The following is a 13,442-nucleotide window of genomic DNA, read 5'->3' as shown; positions in this document are numbered from 1 at the left end:
TAACTTTGTTGCTAAACCTGCAGGCTTTGTTGTTAGCTGAATCACACCGCAAAGCCATGGTGCCCATAAGGGAATCATGGCTGGTGACAGCTTTCTGCTTTTACTAGAAGTTTATGCTATGTGTGTCATTTGATATTTTTCTATCTGCACAACTCTTAATTTCTCTGCAAAAATTCCACCTTCTCTTCCATGGAGTGAGGTTGTTCAACAGTGGCCTCTTGTGATAGTTCCAAGAACTGCTATGTTATCCTCTACGTTTACATGGATCAGAAATGAACCAGAACTCTTCAGTATTTTCAGACCCAGAATCCATCTTAGGTCAACCAAGAATGCATTTGAGAATCCACTTCTTAATTTTTCTACCATTTATTTGTTTGGGGGTAGTATAGCTGTTGTTACACACCTTAGATCAAGTTGTGACACCATGCTGCCAGTAGGTTAATGTGCTAATAGATCATAGCTATAGCCCGCATTGGCAAGGGTAGCAAATCTTGCAGCACAAATCACAAGGTATGCTGACGAAATGAAAGATGTTTAACATATCTGCTGACTGTTGTTTATTTGCATAAACACTTGGTAAATCTTAGGTGTGAAAAGCTGTAGCACCAAGAACACAGAAGATATTCAATCTTTCCATTCCATCTGCCTAGTTTCCACTCACAGGTGTGACACTTTTGCAAAATATATATTTGATTGTCAGAATACTTTTCCTGCATGTACTGGAAACAATTTCAGAATTATGTGAGCATGCCCTCAGGGTTTGTTTTACATGTTCAACATTTTAGGAGTGTGGGTTTGTTTGTGATGTCCACGAAGTTTTTGACCATATGAGCATCATTGAACTGGGTGGATATGTGTGTGTGTTTTTTAAATGTGCAGAAGGATGTACATCTGCATCCAGGCCCATCAGTTGTAACATACGACGAGCTGCCTGTACAGAGAACTGGATCAAGGCCCTAGTCCTTGGAACAACAGTTCATCCAATGTTCCCATGGTGCTTTATCGAGCTAGAGAGATATGTGGTGTGCAAAATAATGTTCCGGGTTAAGGGCTAATACAAACAAGAAAATCAAACGATCAAACTTTTATTCGGACAGGTAGGGGTGCATGTTAGAATTTCACCCTGAGACTTTGTGCTTGTCCTAGCCAGCAATAAACTCTTTACAAAGGCAAAGTGGTGCAGTTTAGTGTTCAGGTACCTGTGGCCCTAAAGCAGTCTCCAGCAGCCATAGCTGAGTTCTGCTCAGGCTTTGAAGTGACTCCTTCCTGCTTCAGCTCTTCAGTAAAACTTAGGCCTCCAAAACACATTTAGTTCTCGCCTTTTCAACAAATCACAGGACAGGCCCCCAACTTTCCTTTCAGCTCTTTGTGCTGGCTCCTTGACCTTCCTTCTCCAACCCTCTGGTTTGCTTTTCTCAACTATAACAGATTCCTGGAGCTTTGCTCCTGACCTGGAGAACTAAATGTTGAAAAGAAGACTCATATCACAGGACCAGACTTCTGGAAAGTTCTGTTCTGTAGAAGGCAACATCTCAGAGCGACTCCAAGGTTGAGAGGAGGCCACCCTCTGAAAGGCCCAACAGATTGCTAGGCTTTGCAGACTGAACAAGGTAGGCCAAGAGGTACTTTTGATATTAATTCATTTGCATCCTGGACCTTATTCCAGACAGTGTTGTAAATAATATGTGTGTTAGAGGCAACAAACATTTAGTTTTGAGCAACCATTTTGTGAAGATCTCTGTTAACCCTTACTATATCATAATGGTAAAGACAGAAACATAATCTTCAACATATTTTACAGGGATAACAATTTATAACAGGAAAACTTTTAGCCACAAAAATTATAACTTAGTGTGGGGGCTCAGATCCATAGTTTTGCTTTCTGTGACAAGGGAGTCTCAGAACCCAACTATATGTCAAGAATGTGAGCTACAGTAGTACCTTGGTTTGCAACCATTTTGGATTACAACCACGTCAAACCCAGAAGTGTGTGTCCCTTTTTTAGGATTACAATCCATTTTTTAAAATTACAATCCCTTTTTTCGGGGGGGGGGGGGGGGCAATTGGCGAAAGCACACCTTGGGTTACAACCTGTATTGGTTTACAACCGGACCTCCGGAATGGGTTATGGTTGTAAACCAAGGTACCACTGTAATCTCTTCCCCAAAATAATGGGAGGGGTCCCCTTATTCTTCCATCATTCATATTCACCTCTATTTTTCTTGCTCCATCACTCTTTTTTTCATTTCCCAAGATTTCCTAGGTTTCCTTTCTTCTCTGTTTTTTTTTTATTCCCTACTCTCTCTCTCTGTTAATTCTTACTTTCTTCTTCTATCTTTCATGTTCTTTCAGCTACAAAAAGTTCAGGGGAGAACAGTGTACTGGCTGCTTGTTCAGTGGGACAAGAATCTTAAAGTAAACCCCGGTGCTTTGTTGAATGCAACTCAGATTGCCTTGGACCTAATATTCCACCTTTTTTTAAAAAAAGTGTGGTTGTGAATCTATTACCACACATCTGGTTGGACATACATTTGTCATTGCCTTTCCCAGGGGCAGCATTTAATCAGCATGCTTATTTTTTTACACAATAATTTAATTTCACAGCACCAAAATGAAAAAGCACTTTAACACAATTTTTAAAAACAAAATCCAGGGGTCCCCCCTCCCATTGAGCAGCATTTTAGTACTGTTTCTTTCCCACCTCATCTTCTAATTTGCTATTAAACACTTCTAATTTGCTGTCTCCACACACAAGACCATGTCAAGCTCACCAGAATGGGAAGATAGTGAAAATGTATACGGACAAAGAGTGCTGCACTCCTGAAATCTGAAAATTGCAAGCATACAAAATTGCACATGCAGCTTACAATAGTAGAGCAATGGTTGTGTAGGAGCTACCAGCCTTAGACATACCCAAATACATCTGAGTTCAGTGGAAACTATTGCATTGTAAATATGCTTAAGATTGCAGCCTAGTAAGAGTGCGCTTAACACATTCTTGAGTTGGTTTGTTTTTAGAAAAAGGCAGTAAATTAAATCTCCTAGGATAGAAATCTAGAGCAATCTATTCTTCAGTTTTCAAAAACATTTGTGCTGATATGGGCTTCCTAATTAGACCACTGTGGAGTAGGAGTAATGGCTTATTTGGGATATGCCGATGTTTGAGTTAGTAACATGACTAATTCTAAATTAAATTTTTTAAACGTATATTATGTTTGTACCCCCACCTTTCTTCCATCCCAGAGTTCAGGGTGTAATGTACATGGGGTTCTTGTCCAATCTCCCATCAAAGCAGTGTTAGAAACTGAAATATGAAAGCTAGGAGCTAAATGGCACCTTAAACCTAGGTTATGGGCGCAAAAATGGAATGTCTAGGCGAGCTTTTTTTATAACAAGAATACAAAGCTGAAAATGAACGAACTGCAGTTAAAATATTACATTCATTTTTCACATGGTCTACTCTAGTCCTTCCTCTGCCCACCCCCCTAATATTCTTAAGAGGGTCTCTTCTCCAGTCTTCAGAGTAGCTGGAAGTGGGGAGGCAAAAAGGTCCTCCTTTCCTTCCACTCTGCAGTTTTAATCTGAAATCTTAGGCGTAGTACTGCACCCAGAGCTCAGAACCTTTGCACTAATGAAATTCCCTGTTGCAAAATGTGCCTAGAACAATGGGAGTTTCAAACACTGCATCAAAGTACTGACTAGACCCAAACCAACTTAGGTTTGACAAGGTTTTGTATCATATTCCTTTCAGACCATACCCTGGAAGCACATCTACCTTCTGTTACACAACCTTGTTATTCATCTTTAAAAGATCCTTCACGTAATACTTGCCTTTCTGTGATTTGCATTGGCTTTGTAGGGCTTCAAACCACTATTTTGGTTTAATCCACAATGGTTATGATTCCAAAAAACAAAGCATGTAGAGTGTACACAGACAGGATTATTACTGCAGTAGCTCTTAGCTCTAAACAGCTCCCGAGTATATAAAACTTTAAGCTGGAAGCTACTATTGCAAAAACAGTGGATAAATTTGGTGTTTGCATTAAAATGGTGCCTGTGGATTAGGAGATTGCAACTAAGCGCTATGTGGAGTTTATTAGTTGGGTGTGTAACTAGAGACGTGCAGTTGAAAGCTCTTAGCAGGGAGGAATCCACAGAATTCAGATTCCAAATTGGAGTTACTGGATCTCATCTGGGAAAATCAAGATTTGGATAGAATCAGGAGTCCACTTTACAATGGATTCCTTTATGAGATGGTCTGAGTGCTACAGTACTTCCTCTGTTCCCATTTTTTTTAAGACCCAGGGAAGTCTTCCAGCCATCTACAGCCTGGAGTGGTTAGCACGGCTTCTTGCCACTCTCACTCTGAGTGAATTATACAGCAGAAACATGGCTACCAATGTGCAAACACTTTAAAATCTGCATGGGAACAGGACAGGATGGACTTAGACCCATCCCCAAGTAGTACAGTGGTACCTCGGGTTAAGAACTTAATTTGTTCCAGAGGTCTGTTCTTAACCTGAAACTGTTCTTAACCTGAAGCACCACTTTAGCTAATGGGGGCCTCCCACTGCTGCTGCACCGCCGCCACACGATTTCTGTTCTCATCCTGAAGCAAAGTTCTTAACCCGAGGTACTATTTCTGGGTTAGTGGAGTCTGTAACCTGAAGCGTCTGTAACCCAAGGTACCACTGTACTGGGACAGACTGGACTTTAATGGGTCTGTCTACCTCTAGAGATCAAGTAAGCTTAGAAGGTTTGATTTTGACATATTGCTGTGGAGAAGAGTTAATTATTGTGCTAGAGAAGTGGAATTAGGAACTACTGTAGCTGCTTTCTGGTAGCCCATATATGCAGCTCAAAGCCTCCATTGGTGATGAACTAGAATCAGACATATTTTTTTACTGTAACATGACATCAAATGAAGTGTAACATGATGAGATTGGTTGTCACCTGCTTTCACAGATGCTAATAGATGTTAAGAGGCGTCCATAACATTGGTTGAATTCCACATGGAAGCCACTGTTCTCTGATGCAATGTCACGTGGCTTGGACCTACAAGCTGAGATTCCTGCATCGCAGGGGAATTGGACTAGATGACCCTTGGGAAACATTCCAACTCTACAATTTTATTAACCTATGCAAATATGAGGGTGAGTCAGATAGTTTGGGTCGTTTGCTGATTGCAGGGGAAGGCCCCACATAATCTGCCCTGACCACGTGGTTGCAAAATTCACACACCGTGTGGAATTGTATTGCAGAAAGATAACTTCCACATGGGTGCATCTGTAAAGCATAAGCAGCAGGAATTCCACCAGCCATATCAATTCTGATGCCTGTTGCCGCTTTTGGAAAATTTTTACCTAACCAGAAAGGAGGGAAAATATGTAAACTTTACATGATCAGCAAGTGGGAGGCGGGAATGACTTTCTATTACTTCCAGCAGTCTATAAATTTCAAAAACCATCTCCCATGTACTTCAGCAGTTATCACCAGTACATTGATTACAGCTGCACTGTGATGTTGGGAGTTTTCAAAGATGTTAAGACTTGTAGGTATAGATGGGCCCCCACAAACGTGGGGGGTACAGCTGGATCAGGCCAAAAACTCATCTAGCCTAGCATCCTGTTCTCACAGTGGCCAAGTGGATGGCTGACGGATGCCCACAAATAGTACATGAGAGCAGAAAAGCACTCTCCCCACTTGTATTCCACAGCATCTAATAGACATACTACCTCTACTAGAAGTAACACAGCCATTGTAGCTAGAAGCCATGGAGAGACTTATCCTCCATTAATTTGTGCACACCCCTTTTAAAGCCATGCAAGTCAGTGGTCAGTACATTTCCTAGCAGCAAATTCAGTAGTTTTCAAGTATGTGTGCTATGAAGAAGTAATCTATTTTGTGTGTTTCTTGTACTACTTTACTCAATCTTCTTTATGGCATTTTTTAGCCACTTATGAAAACAATCAAGTCCATTCCCTCATCTCCTGTCTTCTGAGCTAAACATTTCGAGATGAAACTTATTTCCTTGACTCTTTACTGTTGGGTTTTTCCATAGTAGTTTTGGCAACCCTCCAAGAGTCCTCTTTATTACCCGGTTGATCTTGTTAGCCTTCTCAGTGGCTTTTGATACTTTGGATCAGATGGAAAGAACAGCTAGCTTTTTGGAGCTGGCTTTTCAGTATTTTTCCTTTTTTGTTTTCCCACCCTCAACGAGTTGTCGTTTGTGATGCTCTTTGGCATGGGGTGTTCCAGAAGACTTTTTCTTATTAATGCCGCTTAATGTCTACATCATCTATGAAGGCACTGGGACAGCCTTGGAATTCTCTATCACTAGCTAAACAGACAGGACTGACAGGCTGACGCAACCAGTGTCTGGAGGTTGTGAAGGAGTGAACTAGAGGGGCAAAGCCAAAGGGATCCAGACAAGATATTGCTGGTGGGGTAAACCTAGGCTGTGGACGTGATTAGTGTGTCCATGATGGATGTGGTGGAGATATCAGGATTTGAATACATTTGTAATCTAGGTATAGTTCTGGATCCAACTCCTGGATAAGGAAGTATTGGTGGTAGCCAGAGGAAACTTTTACCAATGGTGACTGTTACATAGACTGCTTTTTGGAGGTACTCCCCTACGTTTATGCATGCTTTTATAGCTTGACTACTACAATGTGGCCTGTGGTGTTTCCATTTAAGATCATCAAGAAGCTGCAGGAATATGTTCTTGCTCATCTCCTGATGGACTCTGGGAGGCATTAGCATATTCAGTTAGTCTTGTGGCCTCTGCACTGTCATTCTGTTAGCTTCCAGGGCCAATTCATGGGACTTACCTTTAAAGCTCCTCAGGGCCTGAGACTTGGCATGCCTTTGGAGCCATCTCTCCCTGCATCAATCCAATAAAGAGCCTTGGTTCAGTATACCTGAAGGAGCATCTCCACCCCCATTGCTCAGTCTGGACACCGAAGTCCTCCTCTGAGGGTCTTCTAGCGGCTCCCACACTTTGAGAAGTTACAGGGAACCAGGCAGAGGGCCATCTTGGCAGTGGCGCCCTCCCATCAGACGTCAAGGAGACAAAGAACTACATAACTTCTGGAATACATCTGAAGGCAGCCCTGTATCAGGAAGTTGTTAAGTTTGCTGTTTTACTATGCTTTTATATGCACTGTAAGCTGCCCAGAGTGGCTGGGGAAACCCAGCCAGATGGGTGGGGTATAAATAATACCCCTTGTATCTTCACTTTATGAAGTCCAAACATCAGCTTCTAAGAGAAGGGCCTTTCTGCTTTTTAAAAAGCTGTAAGACTTACTGGTTTAACTGCTTACTCTTTAGCAAGCTGTGGTTTCTTTAACTAGCATGTGTTGTTTTTAATTCTGCAGTTAATTGGTTAGCAGCATGAGGGCAACTGACATGCAGAAACCCGAGACCCCATAAGTTCTAGATGTAAGGTTGGGTGGGCTATCTTTCTACAAAGATAGGTTCTCCGCACCATTGGTAGAGAACCTCCTCCACTATGCTAGAAGCCCTCTGTTGTGTCCTTCACTATGGCATTGAGACTTATTAATATAGAGACACTGTGGCTGTTGTCTTCTTTTCTTAATAAAAATCATTTTCTGGTTTGGCACTCCAGATATGTTGTCCAGTTCTAAACATTCTGGTGGTATCTCAGTCCATCTATTGCCATATGGCTTTATAGAAGTCAGCAACTACAGACTCCTGTGCCAAATCCTGCCTTTAGAGAGGTGGCTCCTAGCCAGCCACCCATTGTGATCTTCTTAGTGTTCTGCAGGAAGACTAGGTATTCACCAGAGATTTATAGAAGTTACATTGTGATCTGAGACGTTTGGTAGGCTCCCAGCTCAAAGGCCAATGGAAGCGTGGATTTTTCTAACACGGGTAATCCTCTCATGGGGATACATTAAAATGTTACCTAACTAATAAAGACCGATGTAAGTTTCCTCATATTCTTCATCTATGTAGGTTAACATGCAGCTTGATCAGCCCTCCGTATTCTGCCGCTAAAGCCCTCTATGGTATAGGGTTACACATGCTGAAGGACACACAAGATTGTGAACATTGTTTCTACCCACGTGGTCAGCAAATGACCTTCATGCTGGCACTCCTGTTGAAAAACTAGAATAGAAGGCTCAAACGGAAGAGAGGATAAAAAGTGGAGAGTGCATTTCAAGGCAGCACAAAAACCTGCAAGATTTAACTGGCCTGACAGCATCCTGCTTATTCAGAGCCGTTTACAAAGCACACTGATGTGTTTGGTAACCAAGAGAACACAAAAGCACTGGCCCAATAAAATATTTTTATGTGCTCTTGACATTCTCTCTCCCCCCCCCCCAAGTTTTTCTTCCCTTGGCACTTATTTTGAGGGAAGAACTAGCATGGATTAGATGTCAAAAGACCGGGCTCCCTGAGTTCTGAGCTCTCCCAGTATCCCTGGTAGAATGGTTAAGGCTACAGAATGTCAAATGCCTGGGACTTGTGCATTCTCCATGGCTGAACAGAAGTGGCTTGGCAGTTACTTCCTCTCCCTTTCTCCACTGCTCTGTCCCTCTGCCAACAGCACCCCTTACCCCATTTCATTTTACAGCTTTGGACTTTTTACCCTCCAGCACATTCCTGCTGAAGCACTTTTCTCATGCTACATCACTGCCAAAGCATTACAAATTCCATGACATTATGGAATTACTTCATGAGCAGAAGTTAATGCAAATTGAGAAAGTTTGCCAGAGCTTTTTTCCCATTTCTCCTTCCCTCTCTTCAATGAGACTACTGCATTCCGGTCACGTACTTAGGTTTCTTCATGGTACGTTTTGTATCTAGAATTCACGAGCTCGCTGGTCTTAGTTAAGTACAAAGATTGTTTTGTGAAGAGAAGGCAGGAAATGTGTGGGGTAGATCCAGCAAATGAAGCTTTGGTTCCGATGGCAAGGCCTGAAAAGTATCAGTATTCATTCCAAAGCAGCAGAGAAGACTATTTTTCACAGGTCATTGTAGGTGAGGGGTTGGTTAAAGCAGAACCAAGGTAAGAGAATGAGAGCTACACCTACCTCACCCTCCTTATTGGAGAATGTCAAACCCCTCCTCTCAGTCATTTTGGTTAGAGAACAGTTCAACTGAGTAGCTCTGCCTAAACCTGCAAAGTGCTTAAGACAAAGGGAGAGCTGCTCTTTCCTTTCAGGAATCGGGGAAGGGGATAAATTCTGGTTCAACTGCTCTAAACACCCTAGGTCAGAGGAGAGAACACCCTTGGGCAGAACAGTGCAGAAAAGAACATCTGGTCTGGGTGCTGAATGAAGCCAGTCTTTGTTCTTCACATAAGATGATGAACAGCCAAACTCTGGAACGCTATTTCCACCCCCCACCCCCTTTGGGAGCAGCTTCTTATAGAAGCATCTGGAAGCCTCCCTGAAGTGAACAGGTCCATGAGGTGAGGGTGGTGGTGGCTGTGAAGAGACTTATCCATCCAGTGAAGTCCTCCAAAGTCCACTTGCTTCTCAGTGGATCTTCATTCTCTGCCAGGTTTTCTTTCACCAGCCAGTAAGCAATTGGGTATTGAGCTCTGGGGCAGGTGCAAATAACACCTCTGCAGTCTGGATGTTTTTACACGGCATTTTATTGTGGGGGAGGAACTATTATGCCTGCCTGGTTACAGAAGTGTTGGGAAGGATAGGCAGGCAGGAAGGCAGGGTCACCAACCCATGTTAGGAGGGCACACTTAACTAATGGTCCTGCTGTTAGTCACCCAATCATGGGCACCCTGAATCTCTCAGTTCCTGCCTCCCCTCTCCCCCAACGGGATCAATATGCCTGTCATTTTAAGCCTCACAGGCTCTGGAATGTCATCCCAGGCCCTTCAGGTGCTCCATCCTGCAACTGCTCTTTCAGAAGCTGCAGGAAACCCATGAGCTATTAAACAAGTGTGGTAGGCTGATGGACCCTCTAGATGCTGTTGGACTGCAGCTCCCGTCATCTCTGATCATTGGCCATGTCTGGTTGGGGCTGACAGAAGTCGTAATCCAACCGCTTCTGGAGGGCCAGAGTTTTCCACTAGCGTGCTAAACAGACAAGAGATGCTCTTCCACCATGCCAGTCAAAACTGCTTTTGCTTCTTTTTCCTTTATGCTGGTTATAGGCATTTTTAAGGATGCTGGTACTATATTGGTAACGTCACTTATTTGGGGATGCTAGGACTATGCACAAAGCATTACTACTTCACCATAATTCAGAGTGGTGGCAAGGTTGTGGCTTGTTATTGCAGAAACACTCAGGAATGCTGGCACTATGGTTTCTTAGTAGTGTAGGGTCTTCAGGGGCATTGGAAGGGGCTTCCGTTGGAAGGCTTATTATTTTAAGGTAAGTCAGGAGTGCTGGTGCTGTTTTTCACTGGAGATTCTCATATGCTAATGTGTTACTGGTGGGTGCTTAGAAGCGCTGTCACAGTGATATCCTACTGTAGGGTCTCTCTTGGGACACTGCAGGGAGATTGTTACAGCAGTTTCTCTTGCAAGCACTGAAAACTTGGTTGGCGGCTTCTCCTAGCACCTAAGCATGCATGTCAGAGATTGCCACTGCATCACTGTTTGCCCTCCTGTTATTTCTATGGTCATTTTATGAGCACAGTATTGTGCATGCTCATTAGCTCCTAAAAGGATCACGCGGCGCTAGGATGTTACTGCGGGGGTTTGCAAGTGCTGAGTCAGTGGAACTAGCTTGCTAATGTCTTACATTCTACTGCTCTGTAAACATCTGTTATTGCAGGCTTGCATATGGTCCTTTTGTTACAGTAGGTTGGCAGAGGAGTTTGCGGGACTTTCCCGCAAGTAGATGACGTTTGCATACGGGGGTTCAATATTTGGGGCGGGGGGGGGGGAGAATGCTCAGAGTCAGATTTGCACTATTTTGCTCTGCAGGATCACTGAAGTATTGTGGCTGGTGGGGACTGTAAGAATTTTTTGACCCCAGCCCTCTTTCCACTGATTTTGGAAGCATGAAGTAGGATCTCTCCAGGGGATGCCTGGCCATGAGCCAACAACTTTTCCCCCAGCGGAAGAAAGGGAAAGTGAAGAGGCGAGATCTTGCCTCTGTGTATGGTGGTGGGGAGGAACAATGTAGGACCCAAGGTTGTAGTTGGGGAATTAAGCAGAGCTGCAAATAAAGGAAGAGGAGATAACTTCAAGAAGGGTGGGACTCTGCATTGAATAGGACCCCCCCGCAAAAGGAGGATGTGAGCCCATTCAAGGGTGTGAATGGTGTGTGTGTGTGGCACTTACCAGAGATGGCACCAGATGGTGCCACGCTCCTTCCTGAGGGAGACAGCAGCCACTTGAGAAAGACTGTAGGAAATAGGGCGTTTGTGTAATAATGCAAACCCCAGTGGTGAGTTGGGAGCAGGGGAAGGCTAATTTAGGAGCAGGGGCAGGCAAGGCTCCCTCTCCGGAGCAGGCCCAGGCTCAGCTCCAGACGGAGGGAGCCATATCTCCAAGGCTATTTGAAATGCGAGAGGAAGTGGGCCACAGGGTAGTGTGGGGAGTCGATGCCCAGCACCTGGCAGATGCCGAGCAGCTTGAGGCAGGCCTCGCGGCGGCTAGAGCTGGCACAAGCCACATTGCAGTAGGGCTCCTCGTACTCGCTGGACACGAGCTCGTCATCGAGCAGGTTGAGGCGGATGACGCCACGCTCATGCAGGGCCTGGAGCGTCTCCAGGCTGGCCGTGGACTTGAGGGCCTGCAGGTGCTGCGACACCAAGCACATCACTCCCACCAGGTGCATGCGGGGGCGAGAGCGAGCAGGCAGGAGGGGGACCACCCCGCAGGCCACCATGACGGAGGCCAGCATGATGTCCACACCGTAGATCTCCTGGATCCAGTCGCGGAGGTAGAAGCCGCCCATGCGGGGGTTGATCTCGATGAGCTTGGGGCCGGACGCGGTCAGCTTCAGCTCCACGTTGAACACGCCGTCGGTGAGGCCGCAGCCTAAGCAGCACTGGTAGGCAGCGCGGATGAGCTGCGCCTCACGGTCAGGGGGCAGACAGGTGGGCATGCAGGCTGCCGTTTCAGTGAAGTTGGGCACCCGGGTGGGCCCGTTGTCAGAGACAAAAGCCCCCAGCATCCGCCCTTCGTACATCACCAGATCCACGTCGTGCTCAGTGCCGGAGACGTACTCCATCAATAGCATGGCGTTGCCCCAGCCCAGCCCGATGCCCGGGTGGTCTGAATCATCCTGCAGGTCCCTGGAGATCTTGTCAAAGTGCAGGTGGCACTGCTGTGCATCCTCCACCAGCTTGACCCCCACAGCCCCGGCCCCGTACTCTAGCTTCATGACCCCAGGGAAGCTGATGTGGCTCGCAGCCCGCTCCACATCCGTGTGGCTCTCTAGGTGGCAGCAGGGCACGGCATAGAGCGCTGCCGAGGGCCAGCGAGCCCCCTCTTTGCGACGGCGCAGCAAGTGCAGGTGAGTGCGGCTCTTCTGCTTGGCCACGCGCATGGCTGTCGGGGAGCTGCAGCGCAGGCCCAGCCCTTCGCACACCAGTGCCGTCAGGACCATGCAGTCGTCCCAGTAGGAGAGGCAGCCGTCCAGATGCAAGCCCCGCTCCTGCACAAGCCCCAGCAGCCTCTGGGCATGCTCTTCATCCCTCTTGTGGTCTGTGGTGTCATAGTGGATGAAGGTCTGCACCAGCTGGGAGGCAAAGTGGTTGGGGTCGGACTCCACCAGGTGGATCTGGGGATGGGAAAGATCAGAAAGAGAGCGAGAAAGAAAGAGGGGGGTGGGGTGGAGATGGGAAGAGAGAGAGAGAGAGAGAGAGAGAGAGAGAGAGAGGGGGGTAGGAGAGAGGTAGGAGTGGGAGCAGGGATGGGGAATAAGGAAGGGCAGACACAGAAGGGCAGAGATGCAGAGAAGATGGGAGAAAAATCAGAGATGCATCACTACTGACAGTACCAGAGAAGGACAGCTCCTTGGGACCAGGCACGGCACAACAGCCCCCTGGGAAGTAGGCTCCAATCTATGGGCAGCAACTCCCCATCTTGCAGGCATCCCATTTGTGCTCTTAGTGGGACAGCTTCCATTGGAACCCACAGGTTTGGTGGCAGGGGAGGGAGACAGGATCTGATCATTCTCTACATGCCTGCTTCAGCAACAAGAGAATTTAGAATGAGGAGACATTGTCCTCTAGGTGTAGTAGGAGGTGGTGCTGGGGAAGGACCATGGCTGGCAAGAGGGCGGAAACAAAAAGCTGAGCCAGGTGGTTGCATGGGTGTGTGTGCAAAAGGGAGTCACTCTTCTGCTCTGCGTGTCCACTGTGCCTCCTTAAACTGGATTCAGTTTGCATCAGGGAGGTGCCTCCATTCAGCTCATTGGGCTTTGTGAGCCATAAGCATATCCACTGTGTGCCTTTAAGTCTTATGTTACACCACTTAATATAAATAGCT

General features: G+C 45.9%; 1 protein-coding gene and 1 long non-coding RNA gene across 2 annotated transcripts in view; one reads left to right on the top strand and one right to left on the bottom strand.

Annotated features, from left to right (window-relative positions):
- The first annotated feature begins 1,025 nt into the window (after positions 1-1,025).
- LOC307221886 lies at positions 1,026-11,635 on the top strand. Its single transcript, XR_013841582.1, has 3 exons — positions 1,026-1,610; positions 7,631-11,439; positions 11,499-11,635. It is a non-coding gene; the product is annotated as an uncharacterized lncRNA (long non-coding RNA).
- The window catches only part of CARNS1 (carnosine synthase 1), a 33,093-nt gene continuing 29,261 nt past the window's right edge, over positions 9,611-13,442 (bottom strand). The window contains exon 10 of the mRNA XM_079986561.1: positions 9,611-12,732. Coding sequence (XP_079842687.1) covers positions 11,500-12,732 — 1,233 coding nt within the window. The 3' untranslated portion in view covers positions 9,611-11,499. The remainder of the gene's footprint in view (positions 12,733-13,442) is intronic.

Source organism: Podarcis cretensis (genome assembly GCF_951804945.1).
Source record: "Podarcis cretensis genome assembly, chromosome: 1".
NCBI lineage: Eukaryota > Metazoa > Chordata > Lepidosauria > Squamata > Lacertidae > Podarcis > Podarcis cretensis.
The sequence above is the reverse complement of the archived record's forward strand: the minus strand, read 5'-3'. Positions and strand labels throughout refer to the sequence as shown.